General features: G+C 43.8%; 1 protein-coding gene across 1 annotated transcript in view; it reads right to left on the bottom strand.

The window, feature by feature from the left end:
- Positions 1–5,585: 5,585 nt before the first annotated feature.
- Positions 5,586–24,628, bottom strand: part of wdfy4 (WDFY family member 4) — a 238,659-nt gene continuing 219,616 nt past the window's right edge. The window contains 5 exon segments of the mRNA XM_052041363.1: positions 5,586–6,394; positions 9,171–9,285; positions 12,039–12,132; positions 15,856–16,038; positions 22,970–23,149. Of these exon segments, the coding sequence (XP_051897323.1) occupies positions 6,328–6,394; positions 9,171–9,285; positions 12,039–12,132; positions 15,856–16,038; positions 22,970–23,149 (639 nt within the window). The 3' untranslated portion in view covers positions 5,586–6,327.

The following is a 24,628-nucleotide window of genomic DNA, read 5'->3' as shown; positions in this document are numbered from 1 at the left end:
GTGTTGCTACTTTCAGGGAGCTATGGAATTAGACCCCAAGATCCTTCTGTACATCAATGTTCCTAAGGATTCTGCCATTAACAGTATACTTTCCCCTTTCATTTAACCTCCCAAGGTACAACACCTCACACTTGCCAGGATTCAACTCCATCTGCCATTTCTCTGCCCACATCTGCAACTGATCTATTCCTCCTGTATCCTTTTCCAACCTTCTTCAGTGTCCACAACACCACCAATTCTTGTGTCATCCACAAACTTACTAATCAGCCCATTTACATTTTCGTCCAAGTCATTTATATATATATATATATATATATATATTACAAACAGAGGTCCCAGCACTGATCACAGCACGGAGAGGGCAACTGGGACCACAGTGTGTGATAGAACCAAGAGTCCACCTCACAATGCAGAGGATCAAAGGAGAAAATTTGGCAGCGGTGCAGCTAATAAAGCTGCTGCCTCACAGCTTCAGTGACCTGGGTTCAATCCCGACCTTGGCTGCTGTCGGTGCGGAGTTTACACGTTCTTCCTGTGACCACATGGGTTTCCCCGGGTGCTCCAGCTTCCTCCCACATCCCAAAAAATGTGTACATTGGTAAGGTACTGGGCTGCTATAAATTACCCCTGCTGTGTAGGGGAGTGGGAGCATCAGTGCTTCAAGGGAATGTGGGGAGAATAACATGCATTGGGGTAGGATAGAGTAAAAATGGGATTTGATGGTCAGTGTGGGGGTGGGCTGAAGGAGCTGTTTCCATAACTCTATGAGAAATAAAGTGAAAGCAAGACTGGATTAAGAGCAAAAAGGCAGGAGAAAAGCTAAGAAAAAAGTCAATATATTTACACTTTAAAAATCCCTAATAACAATGCTGAAATGAGACTGTTGTTTAAATTGTTCCCTTTCTGGATCAGAGAGGCTGCAAAGCTTTGCAGGGACATAAATCTGCTCATTAAAAAGGTTAAGTGTCACTACTAACTTTCTGTGGTGAGTTTAATTGGCAATTAATGCAGAAATGCAGCAATTTCATGAAAGTCATGGGGAGGTTGACAGCAAGCTGCTGTCTATGTGAGACTAATGATGGAACAAATCAGCCAGCAACTTGCAGTGGTTCGCAACACATGGCTATTTCTTCCTTGTGATATCACCAGAGGGTTCTTGCATTAGTAACATTGAGCACCATTGAGCACACGGCAACTTCCGAATCCAGTCCATTCCAATTTCATACAAGGTCTACACATTCAACACATTGCATACTTCCAGCTGAAGCCACGACTCTCCCTGTGTCCTGACTCAGGTGAGAAAAATCAGCTCAGAGCAGGGAATAACCTGGACTCCTCCTGTACTGAATCAATCTGCTAATCCATCATATCAGAGTGCAGAACCAAGAGGAGGCTATCTAACCCGCCCTCCCCCAAATCATCTGCCTCTTCCCACACAACATTAATCCCTTCGAACCAGCTGCTGCAAACATTTTGGGGAAGGGAAGGCTTCCACATTTCCAACAGCTGTAAGAGAACAATGCTTTCTGAATCCTCCACGAGCTGGGATGGAGGAGCTGGTTGTAGAATGGGGAATGGAACATGAATCAGGTGGGGGAGAGCTTTGTGGAGAGGAGTGTGGGGGAACGGAGGCTGCAGGCACTCTGCTGGAGGTTGGAGGGAAGGTGGGATGCAAGTTTGCCTCATTTCCTCATTCTCAGTTCTCATTCGGTGTTGTTCCCTCTGCAGGGCTTGCTCAGGAAGGAGTCTCACCATCGAAGAACTAGTTATGTGGTAGCACAAACCAAGAGTAAGATTGACACTGGCATCCTTTGTTACTTAGGAGACACAAGGGACTGCGGGTGCTGGAATCTGGAGCAACACACAATCTGCAGGAGGAACTCACCGGGTCAAGCAGCTTCTGTGGGAGGAAAGGAATTGTTGACGTTTTGGGTTGAAATCCTGCACCATTTCCTCCCACAGATGCTGCTTGACCCGCTGAGTTCACCTGACGTGAGTCCAGATAGAGGGTCTCGACCCGATTATGTCAACTGTCCATTTCCCTCCACAGATGCTGCCTCACCCACTGATTTCTTCCAGCAGCTCGCCTTTTGCTTCAGGGTCCAGTATCTGCATTCTCTTGTGTCCGGTTCTTGTCCATCCTCTAACCACAAGAAAACCAGGCAACAAGCCTTGGTCAATGACCAGAGTACTAATTGCATCTGGGTTTCCAAGCTCAAGTCTTTTACCTCCCTTCTGGAATGCCTGATCATCAGATGCCAAACTAAATTACCCACTGAATTCTGACAAGAAGATACCAGTCTAATTTCCCAGTTTGTGGGAATTGTTGGAAATGGGTGCAAACGCTTCAAAACCTGCACAGATCACTTTTATGGGTGATTTATGCATTACCCAACAAACAGAAATATTTTTCTTTCTAAACCCAGGATTTGGAATTTGGCCACATTCTGTAAGAAACAGCAGCAATTGTTCCAAGGGTAGACTTGGATGGAGGGTGATGAAGCAAGATTGTCAAAGATTAAGTGTTTGACTGAACATTTGAAATCAGCAATAGATTTAAAAAATTGGATTTCGATCTGACAAAGATCTCATTCAGTGAGTTGCCAGACTTGTGCCTGGTTCAACTCCAGCCAACAAAACAGTAGAGTGAGAGTTTGACAGCATTGGGTACATTTGTCTTCTGGCCCCATGAATTTTACTGACCCTTCCCACACATAATAAATGGATTAGAAGGGTGTCCATCCACTGATATCTAATCAAATATCTATTTGCTTCCACTGGAGTACCACCAGAATTTGTATCATAATAGAAGTTTGTTTACTGCAATCATGCAGGAACAGATGATCAAATAAAGTTCACATAAACAGGATGAGAATGCAGACACAAACCAGCTCTGTTCTTTTTTGGACATATTGTGGTTTATGGTTTTGAATCACAAAACTATTAGTCTGTTTCCATTTAAGCCTGCACATTAACCCAAAGCAACTTAACATTACAAAACATGGCCAAGTATATCATTCCTAATTACTTACGAATGGAATGAAAATTGTTAGCAGATATGTGGAGTGGATAGGCCACTCATTCATTTATAAATGGCTTATCTGATTCATGGCAATTTATCAGGGATTGCCCAACTCTCAGTCTGCTCTACATAACTAAAGATTTATTCTGATTCACTGTGGGGACATCCAGCAAGAGACTAGAACGGAGGCTCCAACGTACAGGATCGCAAGAGGCTGCAGAGGGTTGTAGACTCTGCCAGCTCCATCATGGGCACAACTCTCCCCGCCATCAAGAACATCTTCAAAGGATGACGCCTCAAGAAGGCAGCATCCATCACTAAGGACCCTCACCATCCAGGACATGCCCTCTTCTCGTTACTACCATCGGGGAGGAGGTACAGGAGCCTGAAGACCCACACTCAATGATTCAGGGACAGCTTCTTCCCCTCCACCATCAGATTTCTGAACAGTCCATGAACACTACCTTGTTATACCTTCTTTTGCACTATTTATTTATTTTCTGTAATTTATAGTAATTTTATATCTTTACACTGTACTGCTGCCACAAAGCAATAAATTTCAAGTCATATAAGTCAGTGATAATTGATTCTGATTCTGACTTGTAAACTATGTTTAACTTTTTAAATGTCAGTCACTGCTTTTTTTTTAGTGTTGTATCTTTTACTGTGATGTCCCAATCCACCATTGCCTCACGCCCTCAGCTTGCTTCAGGGTTAACGTCCCACTTTCAGGTTGAGCCAAATCATATTCAATCTTTAAGTAAAAGGTATCATGTTATTAACATTGTCCCTTAACCACCAGATAATCAATTAATCATTCTTTGTTATAGAATATTATATCTAAAATAGCCTGTTCTTTTATTGATTCTTTACTGTAACCAGAGAGCGATCCACAAAGTTATCCTCCACACTATTGATGCTCATTTAGTTTTCCAAGTCTATCAGTGGATTGAAGCCCCACAATTACTGTATTACCCTTATTATATGCATCACTAATTTCCTACTTTATTTTGCTTGAGGACCTATAGATAACTCCCACCAATGCTTTCTGTCCCACTGATGTTCATTAGCTTTACCCCTTATCCCAATGATAACAGCAATACCCTGCCTCCTGCTCCAATTTGCCTGATGCTTCTAAAAGCACCTGGAATATTTAATCCACAACCTTGGTCATTTTCTGACTATGTCTCCATAATGGCATTTAGTTCTATCTACGTCATTAATTCACCTGTCTTGTTACAATCAAATAATTATGCCTTTGTACACATTTTCCCTTATTCTATCTATATCGTCCCCTCTTGCTAGAATCTGCTTATCATTTACTCATTTTGTTATCCTGAACTATTACTTTTAAGAGCAGGGAGGTTATGCTGCAACTGTACAGGGTACTGGTGAGGCCACACCTGGAGTACTGTGCGCAGTTCTGGTCTCCTTACTTGAGGAAAGATATACTGGCTTTGGAGGCGGTGCAGAGGAGGTTCACCAGATTGATTCTGGAGATGAGGGGGTTAGCCTATGCGGAGAGATTGAGTCGCCTGGGACTATACTCACTGGAATTCAGAAGAATAAGAGTGAATCTTCTAGAAACATATCAAATTATGAAAGGGATAGATAAGATAGAGGCAGGAAGGTTGTTTCCACTGGTAGGTGAGAATAGAACTAGGGGACGTAGCCTCAAGATTCAGGAGAAAAGATTTAGGATGGAGATGAGGAGAAACTGCTTTTCCCAGAGAGTAGTGAATCTGTGGAATTCTCTGCCCAGGAAAGCAGTGGACGTTACCTCATTAAATGTATATAAGACACAGATAGGTTTTTGCACTGTAGGGGAATTAAGGGTTACGGGGAAAAGGCCGGTAGATCTGAGTCCACGGCCAGATCAGCCATGATCTTATTGAATAGTGGAGCAGGTTCAACGGGCCGGATGGTTTACTCTTGTTCCTATTATGTTCTTTGTCCTTTCCTTAAACTTTCTCCTCATCAAACCACCTCCCACTCTTTAATATGTAGAAGACCACAACAGGGATTTCTTCAAGCGAGAATGTCCCAATTTGGTGATAGTTTTTGGTGATACCCGAATAGGTATAGTTATCAAACTTTAGTGCCTAAATGTCAAATACCAAAAATGTGCAACATCCAATGTTGAGGTTCGTGTCCAGCTGAGTGATGCTCAGAACCCAGCAGACTTGCTGCCTGTGACCTTCGGTTGATACATGGCATTTTCCTAGAAAATGGCTCAAAGGGAAAATAGGAACTGCTTCTAATATTTTTGGCACTGGGGAACAGCATCATCCCTCCCCAAAAGTGTTCATAATTTGGCAGTCCTCTCACTTGAAACATCTGCTGCCAACTAATCAGGAAACTTAAATCGGAATGTGGGAAGGAACAGGCAAATGAATCAAATGCATATTTTAGGATGATTAACTTGATTAAAACTTTGACACTGATGACTAACATATCAGCCTTTAGTAGTAGGAATGGAAGTCTCAATGAAGTGCATTTTGCTTAAGTTTCCAGAACATAGAACAGTGAAGCACAGGAACAGACCCTCCGGCCCATGATGAAACCATGAACACTACCTCGTTATTCCTTTTTTTTTGCACTGTTTATTTTTGTAATTTACAGTGATTTTATATCTTTGCACTGTACTGCTGCTGCAAAACAACACATTTCACGTCAAAAAAGTCAGTGATAATACATCTGATTCCAATGTCTGTGCCGACCATGATGTCAATTTAAACCATACAAAGGCCTGCACGTGATCCATATCCCTGTTCATGTGTCTGTCTAAATGCCTCTCAAAGATCCAATTGTTTTTGCAAGTATTTCCTTTCCAAAGGATTTACAGTAAAATTTTTTGTGTTGTTTTGTCAGCATGTTTGTTCCAGGCCATTTTTGGTGAGTTTTAGGGAGTGATCCCTTCTCAACACTGGAGGAGATAAACTCATCAGATCTCAGTCACCCACACCCCTAAAATTTTGTAAAACTGGATTTTGATAAATGACCTGGTCTAATATCTGTGAATTCATTCAAATGTAAATTGTCCCACTAAATAGATTATAATTTTCCAGAAATTTCCATAATATCCATAAAGTTTCATCTATAATTTCAGTCATATTTTTCCATTAGAATTTTGCTGGGTCTACTGTTTTGATATAATTTAGTTGGACTCAACACACATTATTCCAAATGTGTATAAACATAAGAAACCCTCTGAGCAGGTGCTTTTTCAGACAATTTACTCTTCACTGGAAGCCGTAGTTCCATTATGGAATCCATCGCCATTGATCTCCTGCTCGGTTATTACTTCAGCCTTCAACAGACCAAGCATAGACCCTCCCCCATGAATCGCCAACAAAGAGCTTTGTGTGATTCCTGAAAGGCAAACAAAAAACAGAGAATTGTGACATCCCGGTGAAAAATGACAGTACAGCACAAAGTATTCTTTTATTTTCACTTGAAACACTTACTTTGGGCAGGATTCGTGAGCAAGTCAGAGCTTGGCTTTATCATAAGACCATAAGATAAAGGAGCAGAATTAGGCCATTTGGCCCATCAAGTCTGCTCCGCCATTCAATCGTGGTTGTTTTCTCATCCCCATTCTCCCACCTTCTCCCTGTAACCCTTAACCCCATTACCGATCAATCTCTGCCTTAAATACACCCAATGGCTTGGCCTCCACAATTGTCTGTGACAATGAATTCCATGGATTCACCACCCTCTGGCTGAAGAAATTCCACCTCATCTCAGTTGGGACAGCCCTTTATTCTGAGGCTGTGCCCTCGGATCCTAGACTCTCCTACTAGTGGAAATATCCTCTACAAGTCCACTCTATCCTGGCCTTTCAGTATCCAGTAGGTTTCAATGAGATCCCCCCCTCATCCTTCTGACTTCCACTGAGTACAGCCCCAGAACCATCAAACACTCCTCATAGGCTAAGCTTTACATATCCCAACTAATTTGCTCCACAGTAACCCCAGAGAAGGCATTGACGAAGTTTCAGGTCGAAACCCTGCATCAGGTTTTAACCCCAGAGAAGGCATTGACGAAGTTTCAGGTCGAAACCTTGCATCAGGTTTGGACCCGAAACGTCGACAATCCCTTTCCTCCCACAGATGCTGCTCGACCCACTGAGTTCTTCCAGCAGATTGTTTGTTGCTCCAGGTTCCAGCATCAGCGGTCTCTCCTGTCTCCAAGCTAATTTATAAGACTGAAGTTTTGCATTCAGACTTTTCACTCTATGCTCTTCTCACAACAGAAGTGTAAGAAGCATATTCGGGACAGAACCAATCAATGGGAAACTGCAGTGAGATGTTGCCCTCATCCACCACTTGAAACCCTGAGCAGGTAATAGGAAAAGACCAGACCACATTTTAACTCAAGCACCATGTTTGAAAAGAAAATCAATCCCACTGCAGTAGCTACTCAGCATCTAAGTGAAGCTCCATCTCGCTTGGTTTGCTTGGTGAACCTCAAGCTATATGAAGGGGCAACTGCTTCACACAGAGGGTGGTGCATATATGGAACAAGCTGCCAGAGGCAGCCGTAGAGGCAGGTACAATTACATCGTTTAAAAGACATTTAGACAGGTTCATGGATAGAAAAGGTGTCGAGGGATATGGCCAAACACAGGCAAATGGGACTAGCTTGGATAGACATCTTGGTCAGCAGGGATAAGTTGGGCCAAAGGGCCTGCTGCTGTGTCGCATAACCCTATGACTTTATGAACGAGCAGGGTTTCAGACTGCACTCCAGTGGGCCTGAGGTGGGACAGCAAAAAAGGAACAAGATTCCTCTTCAGTAACCCAGCAGAATGAAGGTGAGAATAATTGGTTGGGCTTCGCTGCTCCTGGTTAGTTTCTGGTAACCCTGGGAATTAGGTGGCAGGCAGATGTCACTCAGCAAATCTGCAGCCGTCCAGTGGCTGCAGACACCCTACCTAGCTTCAGACCCTCAAAATTACTGGGCTAGTCATCACTCCGCTGAACATCTGTTTCGATCCAGGAACACTCCTCAATCAGCTTTCGTTGAAAATCAGGGCAATTCTCCTTCAATTTGCTCTGTCATCAGCCTCCAATGGAAGTCAGTATACACGCTGTCACTGATGCAGGATCTCAACCCAAAACATCCCTCTGCCTCTACAGATGCTGCCTGCCCCACTGAGTTCCTCCAGCGGTTTGTTTTTTGCTCTGGATTCCAGTATCTGCAGTCTCTGGTGTCTCCATGGAGTCACCACTCTCACTGTTGGACATTACGTTTTAAGCTGTGCCGACATCTTCCTGTGTCTGCACTCGAGCTCAGGCCTTTAAAGGGGTTGAGTTGGTCAATTAAAAAATTATAATAAAAATCTCTCAGGAAAGGCCATTTGGCCCATCAGCACCAGATTGGTATATGACCATGCTCTTTAGAATATGAAATATTTTAGTACAGAGACGAACTACAAGATAGCTCAAAGTAATTAAAGAAAGAAATAATAGTGTTTGGAATAATCAAAGCTAATCAAAATAAAATTGGACTCAATCCTCCTTCTCTATAGGTTTCTGAACAGTGATGCAGCTTGTGTACTGTAAATGTAAACAGGACAAGGGGTGGAGCACTGAGCACTCAAGGTCCTGAGCTTCTGTGTGTGAGCTCGTTCTGAGCATGAACAGAGAGGCACGGAGAGGGTACAGGAGAGGTTCACCAGGATGCTGCCTAGATGGGAGACCATGTGCTATAAGGAGAGCTGGGACAAACTAGGTTTGTTTTCTCTGGAGCATCGGAGGCTGAGAGGAGACCTGATAGAAGTTTATAAAATTATGAGAGGCGTATATAGAGTAGACAGCCAGTATCTTTTTCCCAGGGTCAAAATGTCTATTACTAGAGGACATACATTTAAGGTGAGAGGGAGCAAGTTCAAAGGAGATGTGCAGGAAATTATTTTTTTTTTTACACAGAGCACAGTGGGTACCTGGAATATGCTGTCGGGGTGGTGGTGGAGGCAGGTACGAACGAGGTGCTTAAGAGGATCTTAGGCACACGAATATGCAGAGAATAGAGGGATATGGACCTTGTGTAGGCAGAAGGGATTAGTTTAATTAGTTCAGCACAACATCATGGGCCGAAGGGCCTGTTCCTGTGCTGTACTGTTCTATGTTCTATGTTGTGTTACCTGGAGATGGCCAAAGCTGTCACTGCAGGGCTTCTCTTGTTCTGCTTCCCCGCCAGCCCGCTGGTTCTGCTCAGTTCCTGACAAAGCACAAGGCGCCGTTGCCATCGGTGATCAGCTGCGGTGGAATGTTAAAAGCCACGGTCAGTACTTTAGGGAAACAAGTCAATAAAGCAGACACCCCCTTTGATGGAAAATGAGTTATGAATGGACCTTTTGTACGATAAAGATGAACTCTTGATCTCTCAGTCTACCTCGTTGTGGCCCTTGCACCTTATTGTCTGCCTGCACTGCACTTTCTCTGTAACACTGTATTCTGCATTCTGTTATTGTTTTCCCTTTGTACCACCTCAATGCACTGATGTCTTGGAATGATCTGTATGGATGGCATGCAAAACAGTTTTTCACAATATCTTGGTACATGTGACAATAATAAACCAATTACAATTACCAGGTAATGCTGGCAGTAAACCAGGTTTAATGACAGCCTGCCTGGTAATGGGAGGGGGACATTCCCAACTTCATTAAATTTTAATTTGAACTCTAATTCAGTTTGTGCACTATCTAACGGCTTCTAAATTGCAAGTCCTGATCAACGGTGAAGTGACTCATCTGTGGTTGAATCTCTGATCTATTGATTGCCACAGAAAAATAAACACAAGGCTTCAGTTAACAACAGAGGAGCCAAGTTCCTATTCCCAGTTTTAACTGCTGGAAGGATTGAAATGGAAATTAAAGTCATAATGAGCCACACAACAGGGAAATCATGGCTGGAAGTTCAATTGCATGAAGGCTTTTTTCCAGGGTTATGAAATCAAGAATCTATTGCACCTCCCCCCAACCTTCCCCCCAGAGTGAAACACGATCTCCATGTTGTTTTGGTCCATTCAACCAGGGTCTTCGCACTGTGAGGCGTCCCCGTGACCCCAACAAGATTCCTCTGTCAACATCACATGGAATGATGTCCTTACCTGTGAGTGGGGAGAGGAGAACTGATGCTGGGAGGAGGGGGAGCACTGGATTCAGGTGTTAGTGCAGCTAGTAGAGTCACCACCTCACCACTAGAGACCAGGGTTCAATCCTGACTTCGGGTGCTGTCTGTGTGGAATTTGCCTGTGACTCTGTAGGTTTTCTCCCCCCACCAATAGGTGTGTGTGTCAGCAGGTTAATTGGCAGCTGCAAATTGTCCCTAATGTGTTAGTGAATGGGAGAATCTGGGGGGAAGTTGATGGGAATGTGGGGAGAATACAAGGAAGGATCAGTGTAGGATTAGCGGTTGATGGTCGACCCAGACCTGCTGGGCCAAAGGGCCTGTGTCCATGCCATATCTCTCTTTGACTTTAAACCATGTATGCCCACTTCCAACGTCAGCCAGGCAGGTGATATTGGGCCTTGGATTCCAACTTGAAGGGGGAGTTTAACAGAAACAACAATAGTGAATATTCGCTGGCTTTAACATCGTAAAATGAGCTACAGGAGCCAAAGACAAAACATGCCTAAGGCAGAATGACCAAGTACCTGGTCAAAGAGGCAGGTTTTAAAGGAGAGAGATGAAGGTTTTGGGAGAGAGCTGAAGATACAGCCAACAAAAATTGGAACAGATAGGCAGCATGTTACAACTCAAAGTACAGTTATCTTCACTCAACAACAGCGAGGACCTGAGGGACAGCAGTTCCTGGTTGAAGCTAAACCCAAACTTTCAGGCCGTGCAGGGTGGGAGATAGTGGCAGGTTGGTTTACTCAGTACTCAGGATTACAGCATCACCAGCAAGGCCAGCCTTTACTGCCTGTCCACAATTATCCTTGAGAAGGTGGTTCTGATGAAGGACTCAGTGATGGTAATGCCACTGAACGCCAAAGGCAGGTGGTTAGATTCTCTCTTACTGACACAATGTTATTTGCCATTTAGCAGCCCATGCATAATGTTGTTTAGGTCTCGGTGCATGCAGGCATGGGCTGCTATATTTGCTGAGGAGATTAAATGGAATTGAATATTATGCAACCATCAGTGAACTTCTCCACTCCTAACCCCATGGTGGAAGACGTCATTGATGAAGATGGCTGGGTCTAGGACACTACCCTGAGGAACTCCTGCTGTGGTGTTCTGGGAGTGGGATGATTGATCTCTAACAATGGCAATTACCTTCCTTTCTACAAAGTATGACTTCAACCACTGGAAGGTTTTCCCCTTTGATGCTAATTGACTCGTTTCACCAGGGCTCCTTAATGCCACACTCAGGGAAATTCTGTCTTGATGTCAAGGGCAGGCACTCTCACCTCACCAGTGGAATTCAGCTCTTTGGTCCATGCTTAGACCATGTCTGCAATGAGGTCTAGACTTGCGTGGCCCTGTGCCAGTTTAAACAAACAGCAGGCAAAGTGGGAGGACAAATATCAGGACAAGAATCTCCCATGAGAATATAAATGATACAACAAAAGAAATTCTACAAAGGAAAGCTGGAGATATTTACCCCAGTATGCTTAAAGCCTTCCATGGTGGGACGATCATGTGTACTAGGTGCTAGCAACAAAATTATTATTTAAGTTCCTTTCTGTTTCATTGTTGTTCAATTGTGTACCTCTAAGAATGGACCCTATTTTTGTTAGATAACACTGGGTCAACTCAATACTTCAATTACTACATCCAAAAGGATTATTCAGTTCCATGAGATTCAGCATTGAAGTGTTGGAAATGGCAGCTTTCAACAGCTTTATTCATACAGCTGCAAAGGACACTCAGATTATGAAAAGATAAAAACTGTCTGAGTTGTCCACAAGCAGTCCAGACTGGTATATGCCAGACAGGGAGGGAGAAGTTGTGCACTGTGAACTCCCGTCAACCTGTTAAAATACAAACTATAGAAACATTACCGTGTTTTTCTGAATCTGGGACTATGTGTTGAGATGCAGTGTGCTCTTTATCATTCCCGGAGACTTGTACTCTTGTAAACTCTGTCTTCCATAGCTGTATTCAGAACAGAATTCAGAATTTTATAAACCTCTAAGATTAGCAACACAAAATATGCCCTGCATTAGATAACCACTGGACCATGTAGAGGCCAGACACATTGTGGCCCTGGGAGTTTCTCATGGCTAACCTTCCTCCCATCATTCCCACATAAATAAACACCAGTGCCCACCAATGGAAGGAGCCATGGCTTTGGTGCATGAACACAAGAAGAATAATTAGAAAACCACACAAAAAAACAAACTACTTGGCCTGGCCAACACCTCCAAGCAGCCACACTGCTGCAGAAGATGAGTGCAGTGCCTCACAGCTTCAATGGCCCAGGTTTGATCCTGGCCTCCGATGCTGTCTGTGTGAGGTAACCACATGGGTTTCCTCCGGGTGCTTCAGTTTCCTCCCACATTCCAAAGACATGCAGATTGGTAGGTCAATTGGCTGCTGGAAAATGCCCCTGGTGTGTAGGTTTGTGGCAGAAGATTGGGAGCTGAGTTGATGGGGATGTGTAGAGAATAAGTTGCAGGGACAAAGGTGGGGAAGAGGATCAATGGTATTGATCTGAGAGCAGGGATAGACTCACTAGGGCTAAATGGCCTCATTTTATGTTTGAGGAAATAGGGAATATGAAAAGAAACCTCTCCATCCTGAGGAAGGTGAGATAGTAGTACTTGCTACCATGGATGCTTTGAGGGAAAGGGATAATTTGGCTTCCTTCTGTCCTTCAGTAATTCTCATGTGAGGAAACGGAAGGAGATGACGTTAGACTCGGTGAAGGTCAGGAGGCTCATGAGGAACAAAAAACAACACAAACAGTTGGGCCGAATGGTCTGTTCCTGTGTTGTAAATTCTGTTCCAGGAAAGCTGGCTGAAGGAATGAGCTCCGCAAACAAAACAAGTTTGAAGAACAGCGATGACTGGAAGTATATGGTAGTGACTGACCTATTCTTGCTTTTATAAGTTTGTAAAAGGCTCAGGCAAACAACCAGTTGCGTGGTTTTCGAGTTTGAGGACAATAAAAACAATGAGCGGAAGAGAAGAGAGAGATCTCTATCATTTCACTTCTTCAACACAGGGCTGAAGGATCTCCCCTGGCAACTGAAACGTCTGGCCAATGGGGACTCTCTGTTGATGCAAATTCCAGGTGGAGTTGGTCAGGGGGGAAGTTCACAGATGGAAGAGACCTAAACACAAGGACACACCAGCTGTCCATGTTGGCTGTTTACCTATATAGACATGTTGAAATACTTAAAGTGCTATACAAATTGGGATAAAGCAATTGGAAGAAACTCTAATAAATGTTACGCTCCAGGTTGTGCTGCCTTCTGTGGATAAGTTGAAACTATTGCAAATATTGTTGATTAAAGAATTGTAAGAAAAACAGCCCATTATCAATTCGTCAAGGGCTCCAGGGGAAAAAAAACATGACACAAGGATTATTCTTACTAAATTTTGAAAAGAAGAAGGGTAAATGCAGTGTGGTGGGCTGTGCAGAGATGAGAGTGTGGATGGTTCACTTTGATTGGGTGATAACTTGGGATAGCTCACGGTTGACTGTGTATGGGTCACAGTGTCTATTCAATGTGAATTGTTCTGCTTTAGAAAAGGGGATTAAGGTCCAAATGAATGTAGAACCTACAAAGAAAGTGCCAACAGTTGACACTGCCTTTATTGTGCAGTGGTTAGTTTGACAAATAAGCCAAAGATAAGCCTAAATACCTCATCTGTGATGTCTACTTGAAAAAGAGGACCTTGCCCTCCCTTCCTCCCCAACTGATTCACATTGGGTTTGGTCCAGGGACCACTGGTTCCTCGGCCACATCTCCACAGGGAATGTGGCCATGAGAAAGACAAGAGCCAAGCCCATGCATTCTTGCTTTGGATCAGGAGACGCCAGACGTGGCCGAGAATCCTGGCTATTTTATGCTCCTGCTCCTACTCCACTTCTCCATAATAACCCACACCTCCATGTCTCCCACCAGCCCTACGTACCCCACTCTACCCAACTCTTCCCATCCCTTCCCACTAACCCCTCCCTCTCCTCCCACCACCCATCCCTCACCCCACTGTAGTCAATCGTTGTCCTTCACATATAATAGATTATGTCTAATTTACAAATGTTGTGACTGAGAAGACAGGATCTGGGTGAGCAGATTCCACAGCAATCGTGCTGCCAGGGAGGTGAAAAATTCTCATTGAATGGTTAGGTGCAGTCTACAAGCTGCTCAAAGGAGACACTAGAGATTGATGATGCTGGAATCTGGGCCAGATGAAGGGTCTTGGCCCGAACACCTACTGTCCATTTCCCTCCACAGATGCTGCCTGACCTGTTGAGTTCCCCCAGCATTTTGTCTGAAGCTGCTCAAAGGTCTTGTCTGAGCTGAAGCAACTGTTTTTGAAACAGGGTTTACACATTAGCAAGCATAAATAATAAACTGATGGTGTGGGACTAGTACTCATTAAGTGTTCAACTGTTTTACTGCGATTGAACAGTGTATTTCAGTGGGGTCACTGCCTTCCCAGAATGCTGGAGAAAATAGATCTGTATAACAGTTAAATGTTGCTTCATTAACATCTCTAATTGCTGGATTGATTCTCACAACACACAAATTAACTCAAGGGATTAACTCATTTGTTTCCTATGTTGGAATTATATCTAAACTGTGCCTGAGTTGGTAGGATCAAGTCAGAAGGTTATTGGTTCAAGCATACTCGGCAGCGCGGGGCATGCCATGCAAGCTGATGCACTAGTGCAGTACTGGCGGACTGGTGCATTGCTTCAGGTGCAATCCTTCGGTTGAGATGTTAATCTGCCCTATGGGGTAGATGCAAAGTTCCTTAGCAGAAGAAAGAAAGGAGGCAGCAATCTCCCTGGGGCTCTGGCCAAAGTTTATCATTCCCCAACATGACTGAAGGAGATTACCTGCTCATTTTTTTTGTGGGAATGAACAGCAAATTACACAATAACTGGGTCAGCATTCGACAGAAATGACAGTTTTCACAAGAGGCCATAAGTGGAGGTTGAAAACCCTGCAGGATGGGAATCAGATGCATCAGTCAGCAAGTGCACACCCCAGGGTGACCCAGTGTGACTCTGTCACAGAATGGGCAGTGTCAGGCTAATGTAATACAGATCTATTTTGTTCAGGAGGTTAGGTTGCATCTGTGGGAAGAGAAACAAAACATTTCAGGCTGATATCTAACGAAGGGTCCCCAACCAAAACCTTAGCTCTGTTTCTCTTCCTACAGATGCTGCCTAATCTGCTGAGTATTTCCAGCATTTTCTGATTTTAGTTTACATTTCCAGCATCTGTAGGGTTTTTTTTAGTTTTCTGTTCAGGAAGGCGTCAGATTTTGGACCAGGATGAGCCCGGATGGAAGTTGGGCACTGGGGAAGGGCAAGAGTGCTGGGCGCCTAGGTCAGCATGGATGAGTTGGGCCAAAGGGCCTGTTTCTGTGCTGTGTTACTCTATGACTCTAAGAGTAATCAGCCAGGCCCTCACTCCCTGATGTGAAGTCAGGAGGACTCTTTGATTTGCTGTGATGCTGACAATCTCAAACTGCCAGAGCCCTCTCAGCACAAGGCAAGAGGGAGACAAGTCCTTTAGAACGGGGGAGGGGGAAGGGGTTCAGTATTATTTTCAACAAGACAGTGCAGGAAGAAGTGATGTTTGGATCAGACCATGACCTTTGGCAGTTTTACCCTCTGCCGCTGGTAACACTTACTCGCACCGTGCCATCAGAACATCCCGTTATAACAACATTGTGAGGATCCCATTCATGCGCCTCCGTGAAACAACAGCACAAAATCTGCTTCACCGGCTCCGTGGACGTGTTGATGCTTGCGATTGGCTGGCCATTGAGGGTCCACAGGTATAGGTGTGTCCCTGCACAGGTAGCAATGTCCCCCTGTAACAATAAAGGACTGAGTAGTGAGAGGGTACAAGGTACCATATTGGATAAAGCAAAGAATTCAAAGGAAACTGCTTTATCTCAGGGTAGGTAGATTGTGAAACTTGCCAAAATGTAGAATAATTGTGAAAAATAACATAGCTAGAGATGAGTACACAGAGGTAATGCAAATAGGGTTGGAGTACACAGGGAGGCTTCCCTTGACTGAGGCACCTGGAACAGTCTCAAGATATGTGTAAGACATGCAGAACTGAGATGAAGCACAGAGTAACGCTGAACCTTTATAAAACACTGGTCCCGCCTCAGCTGGAGTATTGTATTCAATTCTGGTCACCTCATTACAAGAAGGATGTCAGAAGATTAGAGGGTTAGATTTGTGAGAATGATTCTTCAAACTGAAATGTTAACTCTGTTTCTCGCTCCACAGATGATGCCTGACCTGCTGAGTGTTTCCACATTTTCTGATTTCATATTACATTGTGATAGATTAGAGAGGCTGGGATTGAGTTCTTTGGAGAAAAGAAGGCCAAGGGGAGATTTGATGGAAGTGAAGAGGGGTCAGGATACAGTGTGTAGTGGGAGGTGGTTCCCGTGGGCGGAGAGGTTGAGGTTGATGCAATTATGAGGAAGGGACACCAGTGGCTCTACTGCATTAGGAGTTTGAAGACATCTGGTATGTCACGAAAGACTTACAAATTTCTATAGATGAACTGTGGAGAGCATTCAAACTGGTTGCATCACACCCTGGTATGGAGGCTCCAATGCACAGGATCACAAGGGGCTGCAGAGGGTTGTAGATTCATCCAGCCTCCATCACGGCAACAACGCTCCCCACCATCGAGGACATCTTCAAGAGGCGGTGCCTCAAGAAGGCAGCATCCATCACCAAGGACCCTCACCACCCGGGACATGCCCTCTTCTTGTTACTGCCATCAGGGAGGAGGTACAGGAGCTGAAGACCCACACTCAACGATTCAGGAACAGCTTCTTCCCCTCCGCCATCAGATTTCACCATGAACACTACCTCATTGTTCTTTTTTCGTACTATTTATTTTTGCAGTTTATAGATTTTTATGTCACTGTGCTGCTGCCGCAAAACAACAAATTTCAGGTCATACGTCAGTGATAATAAACCTGATTCTGACACAGGTATAAAATAAAGGTGAAGAGGACTGGGAGTGATGAAGGAAAATCCTTTTTTATGCAACCTGTGGTTGGAATCTGGAACACACCAACCACGGATGTGGTGGAGGTTCTATTGTAGGAACTGGACAAACATATGGTGAAGGAAAGTTAGAAGACTACTGTAGGGGGTTGGAGTGGGACCGGATGGCTAGATAGTAGAGAATCAGCATGAATATGATGGGCCAAATGGCCTACTTCTGTGCTGTAACCATTCCATGACTTTAGGATTCACGAGTCACCCTGGGAATGAGCCATTTACTTCTACTTTCCGTTTCTGGTCTCTCAACCAAAATTCAATCCATGCCTGTGGATTACCCTTCAGTTTACACGTGTGACTATATCAAAAGCCTTCAAAAAATCCAAATGCACCACATCCATGGTCTCAGCCTTATCCACTTTATATCCTCCAAAATACTCCAGTAGATTTATCAAACACAATTTCATAAATCCATGGTGATTTTGTCTAATTCTGTTGATATTTTTAAGTGTCTCATTATCACATCCTTCATAATGAACTTGGACATTTTGTCAACTAATGATGTTATGTGTAACTGTTATATTAAGGTTGGCAGAGTTACTATAACTGAAAGCTGTGGTTAACTGCTGCAACATCTTTTTGTCATGCTTTAGGTTCATCTGAAGATCACTGTGTTTCCTTGATGTTCCTGCTCTATGACTCCACAACAGTCCATAGTAAGAATACAAAAAACCAATACACTACAGACTGTGATACTCCACAGTGAAATTGACAGAAGTGCATTCTAACTTAATGGGTGAGAAACACAAAAGGTCTTGATCAAATCTGGAGTTAGAAAAGGTTGTCTCCTCCCCTGTCTCATTTATGTGTCGTGTTGAGCCTTTGCCAAATCCACCAGGAAGGACAGGGGGATAAGGAGGGGTACGGTACCAGGCAGTGGGGGACACTCAAGTCAACATTGAGTCTTCTATTCAGACCCACTGCCGGTCCACAGATTGAATCTAAGACCAGTTCAGACTGATCTCAGTGGGGGACAGAATCAAATGCAGCCAAAGTGAGGCCACAGTATCTGCCAGGTGCTCTGACCGGTCCTCTGTCCCCTTCACTGTCAGATCCAATTACCTAACAGTGCCAGGAATCGGCTCCGGAGAAGACAGGGTTTGGGGCATCACCAGAACTTGATTCTACTTGTCGGCTGTGGCGTGGTGGGTGGTAGGGGCAGGGACTCGACTGTTGTTTTTGCCAGTGCTAAGGTACGATGTCCTCCTCCCACAGCCACCATTAGCCTGCACCTTGGGCATGTTGTGGAGAAGATGTGAAGGAAGACCTAATAAACAATCTATGTTGTGACATGCCTCCCTTTTCCCTGTCTGAGGCATTGGTTGACTTTTTAAGTTTTTGACTTTAGATCACCTGATTTCTTTTTACACTTGAATTAACCAATTAAAGAGCCACTTTACTGATGAAAGCCCACCAATGCTGATGAGATACAGTGAAGGTATCATTACCCTGTCAATTCCTAGCGAAACATGAAAAGCAAAACCATCCCCAACTCTGACACTACAAAAAGATAATAAAATTTTAGCCAGCTCTAAATATTTTTAAATTGCAGAAGATTATACTCTCTTCACCATTATAAATTTTTATTGCAGTATAATTTGGAGGATATTACCCAGCTATAAATGGCTCCTGTGGCAATAAAGCATCATAAGAACAAGACATCAGCTCACCTCTCCCAGCAGAAGAGGGAAAAGCATCTATGAACAGCTTAATGCTATCATAAATGTATTTGTAATAATATTAAGGTGTGTAATAACATACATCATTCCAGGAACCAGAGCCCTTTCCCATCTGCATAACTCCTTGAGTGTTGTCAGACATCACTACAATTCTGGTCTCCAATTAGTGCAACCTCAATATTCTTCACACCGCATTCCCAGTTTGCCTCATCCTACCATGGGAGTCCTCATCACAGACCCTGTAGGGTTCCCTAGAATTATCCATACATCAACTCCCAGTGTTCTACCTACACTCAATGCTGTTCACACTATGTCACTACTCAAGAAATCTATTTGTTCCTTCAGTAAACTGTCCCTCACAAGGGGTTCACTTCTCACACTGCCCATGCACAATCCTTCACACCACCATCATCTGAAACTCTCACGATTCCTCTGCAAAATTTGTTTAGAGCTTCCCCCAAAGCACAAGCAAATCTCCCCGTGAGGATATTGGACCCATTCCAATTCAGGTGCAACAGGTCCAGTTTATACAGGTCCCGCCTTCCCCAGGAATGGTCCCAATGTTCCAGCAATCTAAAGCCCTCTCTCCTACACCATGACTTCAGCCATATATTCATCTGACGTATCCTCCAATTCCTGTGTGGCACCCAATGTAATCCAGAGATTACAACCTTACAAATCCTGCTTTTCAATCTGACACCTAACTCACTAAATTCACGTTGCAGGACCTCATTCCTCTCATTTTCCTATGTCATTGGTACCAATGCAGACCATAATTTCTGACTATTTACCATCTTCTTTGGAATGCTCTGCAACCCTTCAGTGGAACTAGTGGTATCCTTCAGTGGTATCCCCCATCCTGGCACCAGGGAAGTTACACATCTAGGATTCATGTCTACAGCTGCAAAACCACCCACTTCCTGAGAAGGCTAAGGAAATTTGGCAGTCTCTGATGATTCTTACCAATTTTTACAGATGCACTATAGAAAGCATCTTATCTGGATGCATCACAGCTTGGAATGGCAATTGCTCTGCCCAAGACTGCAAGAAATTGCAGTGAGTTGTGAACACAGCCCAGTCCATCACGCAAACCAGTCTCCCCTCCGTTGACTCCATCTACACTTCCCGCTGCCTCGGGAAAGCAGACAGCATAATCAAGGACCCCTCCTACCCCAGTCATTCTCTCTTCTCCCCTCTCCTGTCAAGCAGAAGATATAAAAGCTTGAGAACGCATACCACCAGACTCAAAAACAGCTTCTATCCCACTGTTATCAGACTTTTGAACGGACGTCTCATGCACTAAAAGATGAACTCCTGATCTCCCGATGCATCTTGTTGTGGCCCCTGCACTTTATTGTTTGCCTGCGCTGCACTTTCTCTGTAACTGCAACACTATATTCTGCATTCTGTTTTTCTTTTTACTACCTCAGTGTACTTATGCATGGCATAATCTGTCTGGATGGCACAGAAACAAAAGTTTATCTCTGTCTCTCAGTACGTGTGGAAATAATAAACCAATTACCAATGCACTCTCAACTCTCCTGCCACTATGGCCCTCGGAGTCTGGCTCCTCTTCCCTTGTGCAGATGAGTCACCCAGAGTGCCATATTCATGGCTCTGGGTGGACTCCTCAGGAATACATTCACTGCCTCCATTTTCCATTATGGAGAGACTGATTTTTGTTCTATTCATTCTAGGGATATGGGCATCGCAGGCTGAGCCAGCATTTAATTGCCCGTCCATAAATGCCCTTGAGAAGGTGGTGTTGAGCTGCCTTCTTGAATCATTGTGGTTCTTGAGGTGTGTGTATACCCACAATGCTGTCAGGAAGGGAGATGCACTCTGAGGTTTCCCTGACTGCATCCCTCCCTCTGCCTGGTGGTCACCCATTCCTCCTCTGATTGATTGCCTTTCCTTACACTGTGAGGAGATCACCTCTAAAATTATGCTCTCATAGTGCCTTCAGTAGGTGCTCAAGCTCTGAAACCCAGCACTGAAGCTGGTCAAACTGGAGGCACCTCCCACAGACGTGGTCTTCTACATCACAAGGAGTGCCTCGGAATTCACACACACTGCAAGTTGTCCAACATATGGAACTGAGCTTCTTGCCATGCTTTTAATGTACATGGAACACTACAGCACAGAACAGGCCCTTCGGCCCACAATGTTGTGCCGACATTTTATCCTGCTCTAAGATCTATCTAACCCTTCCCTCCCACATAGCCCCCTATTTCTCTATCATTCATGTGTCTATCTAAGAGTCTCTTAAATGTCTCTAATGTATCTGCCCCCACAACCTCTGCAGGCAGTGCGTTCCACACACCCACCAGTGTCTGTAAAAAAAAAACTTTCCCCTGACATCTCCTTTATAACTTCCTCCAATCACCTTAAAATTATGTCCCCTGTAGAAAGGGCTCCTTAAATGTAATACAATCTCTGTTCCCACACTGAATTTGAATGACAAAAAAATACAAATGGCACCAACATCACACTGCCCAGGCACAGGCCAGTGTTGAGGAGCTATCTCAGACCCTCCTCACAGAAGTCCCATCACTCACGCTCTAAGATCTGCACTGTGGTTTCCCTACCTCCTCCTTTATCCACTCAGACACCTCTAGACCAGTCAGCTGAAATTAACTGACCTCAAATTCAATGTCACAGTGACAAATGGGGTACTTTGTTTACCTGCTTACGCAAAACGTGGGGAGCTTCAGCAACAACCAGTCAGCCGTCAGGGATTTAACTGCAGAAGTTACTAACTTGGGACAAACATAATGAAATGACATACAATAACCCTCAGCTTAGGACTGAGGCCAGCATTCATGTTGCTCAGAATATGGAGCTCTACAAGAAGTTCTCTCACTGAACACACAATGCCTTGCATATGGGCAGTTTGCATGAATTATTCACTCTTAGACTGTTGAAGTTGCCAGTTGTATTTCAGCTGTTGTTCTGTCCCAAGGGCTGGACTACAGGCTTTCCCCCTTCGTTGGTTTCTAATTCCCAACCAATAACCATTGAGAGTGATTAAGTGTTGCTATTGGCAACAGTAAGGCCTCATGGAGAGTGCCGTGGGGATTGTACATAGACTCCGGCAGCTGTTCTTCTCAGGAGTGCCCTTCAACACTCTCCCCATTGCCTGCTGCATGTTCCACAGGCTTGTCATGGATGGAGCTGAGTCCTTGCCCGAGTTCTTCAGGAGGAAGAGGATGTGGTGATGGAGGAGGTGAGACACTCCAGGTGCACCAGGAGGAAGGCGCACCCTGGTCACACACTTGATGTCCAGAGGTTTTGAGGAGCCCACTCCAGGGGCTTTACAACGCAACGTGGTGAAATAATCATGGAAACACAGGCCTCCTCACATCACCTGCTTCCCAGGTCCCCTTCAGGGTAACAGACCGTCCCCGGGTAATGAACGGGTCCAGTTTTTACAGACGTCCATGGGTCGATTTTGTCCATAAGTTGGAAAATACACAAAGTCACTCAGTACCATACCTCCACAGGATTGCAATGATGGCATTAAAAGACCATAAAACTGATAGTGAAGATCAATAACTAAAAGTGGAGAGAGAGGGGAAACTAATTCTGCCATTTGTAGGAATGGGCGTGTGTACGTACATCGGACTTTTGAATTTAATAATATTATTGGAGCTCATTCATATGTAGGTGTGTCCATTATCGGGCATTCGTGACACTGGGATAGCCTGTACTGTGTGACTCCCACTAACGTCATCGGCAATAGTCCTCATTGACAACCATTCAGCTCTGACCTCTGCATATGGTGAGACACATCACAGGCATGTGCACTCAGAAAGCACTCTCATGATGATCGAATCTCTTTTGCTAGCTGTACCAGCATGAACAGGCAGAGTTAACCACAGACCAAATGTTTAGCTTTTTACCTTAGACAATCAAGCTTTATAAGAATTTTGTTGGTTAAATTGGTTAATGTTAAAACATCTGATTGTTCTTATAGGTTTTTAGGTACAATTACCCTTTGAGCAAAGACGTGTGGGAAGGGACTTACAGTTAGGTTGTTGATGGAAACTGTGGAAACTGCTGCCTCATGTGGCTGGAGTTGACTGACATATGTTAGGGTGTTAAAGTCCCAGATGATGCACGTCCTGTCACATGATCCACTCACAATCGTGTTATAAGATAAACTCACTGCCAGGCAAGTGACAGCTTCTGTGTGTCCATGAAGAACCTAAGGATAAAGAATAAATCACAGCTGTGAGTTCATGACACCAGACCTTTAAATAATTTCAGTTTTTGATTATTACTTTCTAGAAAGCAGAGAAAGCTCCTCTTGCTGGTCTTGAAACAGAGACCCAGTTGTGGGAGCAGAGAACCAGAGACATCCACTGGAAATGTGGACAATTACACTTTGAAGAATATTTTGGAAGATTCTGGAAGTTCCAACGGGCCTGACCTCTTAACACTTGCAAATTTTCTAACTTTTTCATTACCACATCCAACATTGGCTATGGTCATTGCTCATTCTGCACAGTCAATTTTTCTAAAGTTCACTTTCACATGAGGTACTGATCTTCTCCAGTTCATTATCTCAGCTTCGTGCTAGTCTGTGTTTTCCCCTGTACCACTAGAATTCTACATATCTTAATCTTCAAACTCTTTATTTTGATTGTGTTTAGTACAATTAATTGTTCTGATCAGCATCAAATTATTGGGCATGACAGCCATATCAGAGTCACTAACAGGAATCTGATCTGCAAATGTTACTTCCAAAACAAACAAAAATACAGCAACTGGTTTCCTGTTGTCACTTTGAGTTCACTTTCCAGAGGCATCTTGAAGAGGGCAGGACTTCCCTGTCACATGGGTCGAGCCACACCGAAAGAGATGACAGTTGGGTCAGCCACGTCCCCAGACTTACCAGCTGTCCAAATTGTCAAAACGTATGATTATCTGTGACACCTCTGCTCTGCACAAACATTGAAAATTTTTCAAAACTTATCACACAATGATGATACATCACATCATGAAAGGGATGTGTTGCTATTATAATGATCCCATCTATTATGCCTAATTTAGTTGCAGAGGACAATTATATAATAGCATACATAGTGTGCTTTCAGCATCGAGAGAGGGTCCCAAGATGGACGGTGGAGGGACCAGGACAATCTTCACTCCAATACAGGGCTAGTTAATATGAAAGTTTTACTGTACAATTAAAAAAAAAGCAATTAAAAGATATTATAAGTAAATTATGTCAAAACTTGAAACAATTACAACATGTAAAACCAACAAATAAAATAGTCTATAAAATTATGAGAGGCACAGATAGGGGAGATAATCAGTATCTTTTTCCCATGGTAGGGGCATCAAAAACAATAGGGCATAGCTTAAAAGTGAGAGGAAGGAGCTTTAAAGGGGATTTGTGGGGTAAGAATTTTTTATGCGGGGAGTAGTTTTTTATCTGGAACACATCACCAGAGGGGATGGTGGATTGAGATACAATCGCTATATTTATGAGGCATTTAGACAAGACAAGGAAGAATACAAACTTAATGCAAGTTTAGTGCAGATGGGCAAAAAGGTCAGCATAGATATGATGGGCTGAAGGGCCCATTTCTGTGCTGTACAACTCTATAACTCTTTGACAATTACATACATGTGAAGATATATAAATATGTTTAATCAACTCAAAATAATATACTGTAAT

The sequence above is a fragment of the Pristis pectinata genome, chromosome 30, assembly GCF_009764475.1.
Source record: "Pristis pectinata isolate sPriPec2 chromosome 30, sPriPec2.1.pri, whole genome shotgun sequence".
Taxonomy (NCBI): domain Eukaryota; kingdom Metazoa; phylum Chordata; class Chondrichthyes; order Rhinopristiformes; family Pristidae; genus Pristis; species Pristis pectinata.
Note: the sequence above shows the minus strand (reverse complement) of the source record. Positions and strands in the feature narration are given on the sequence as shown.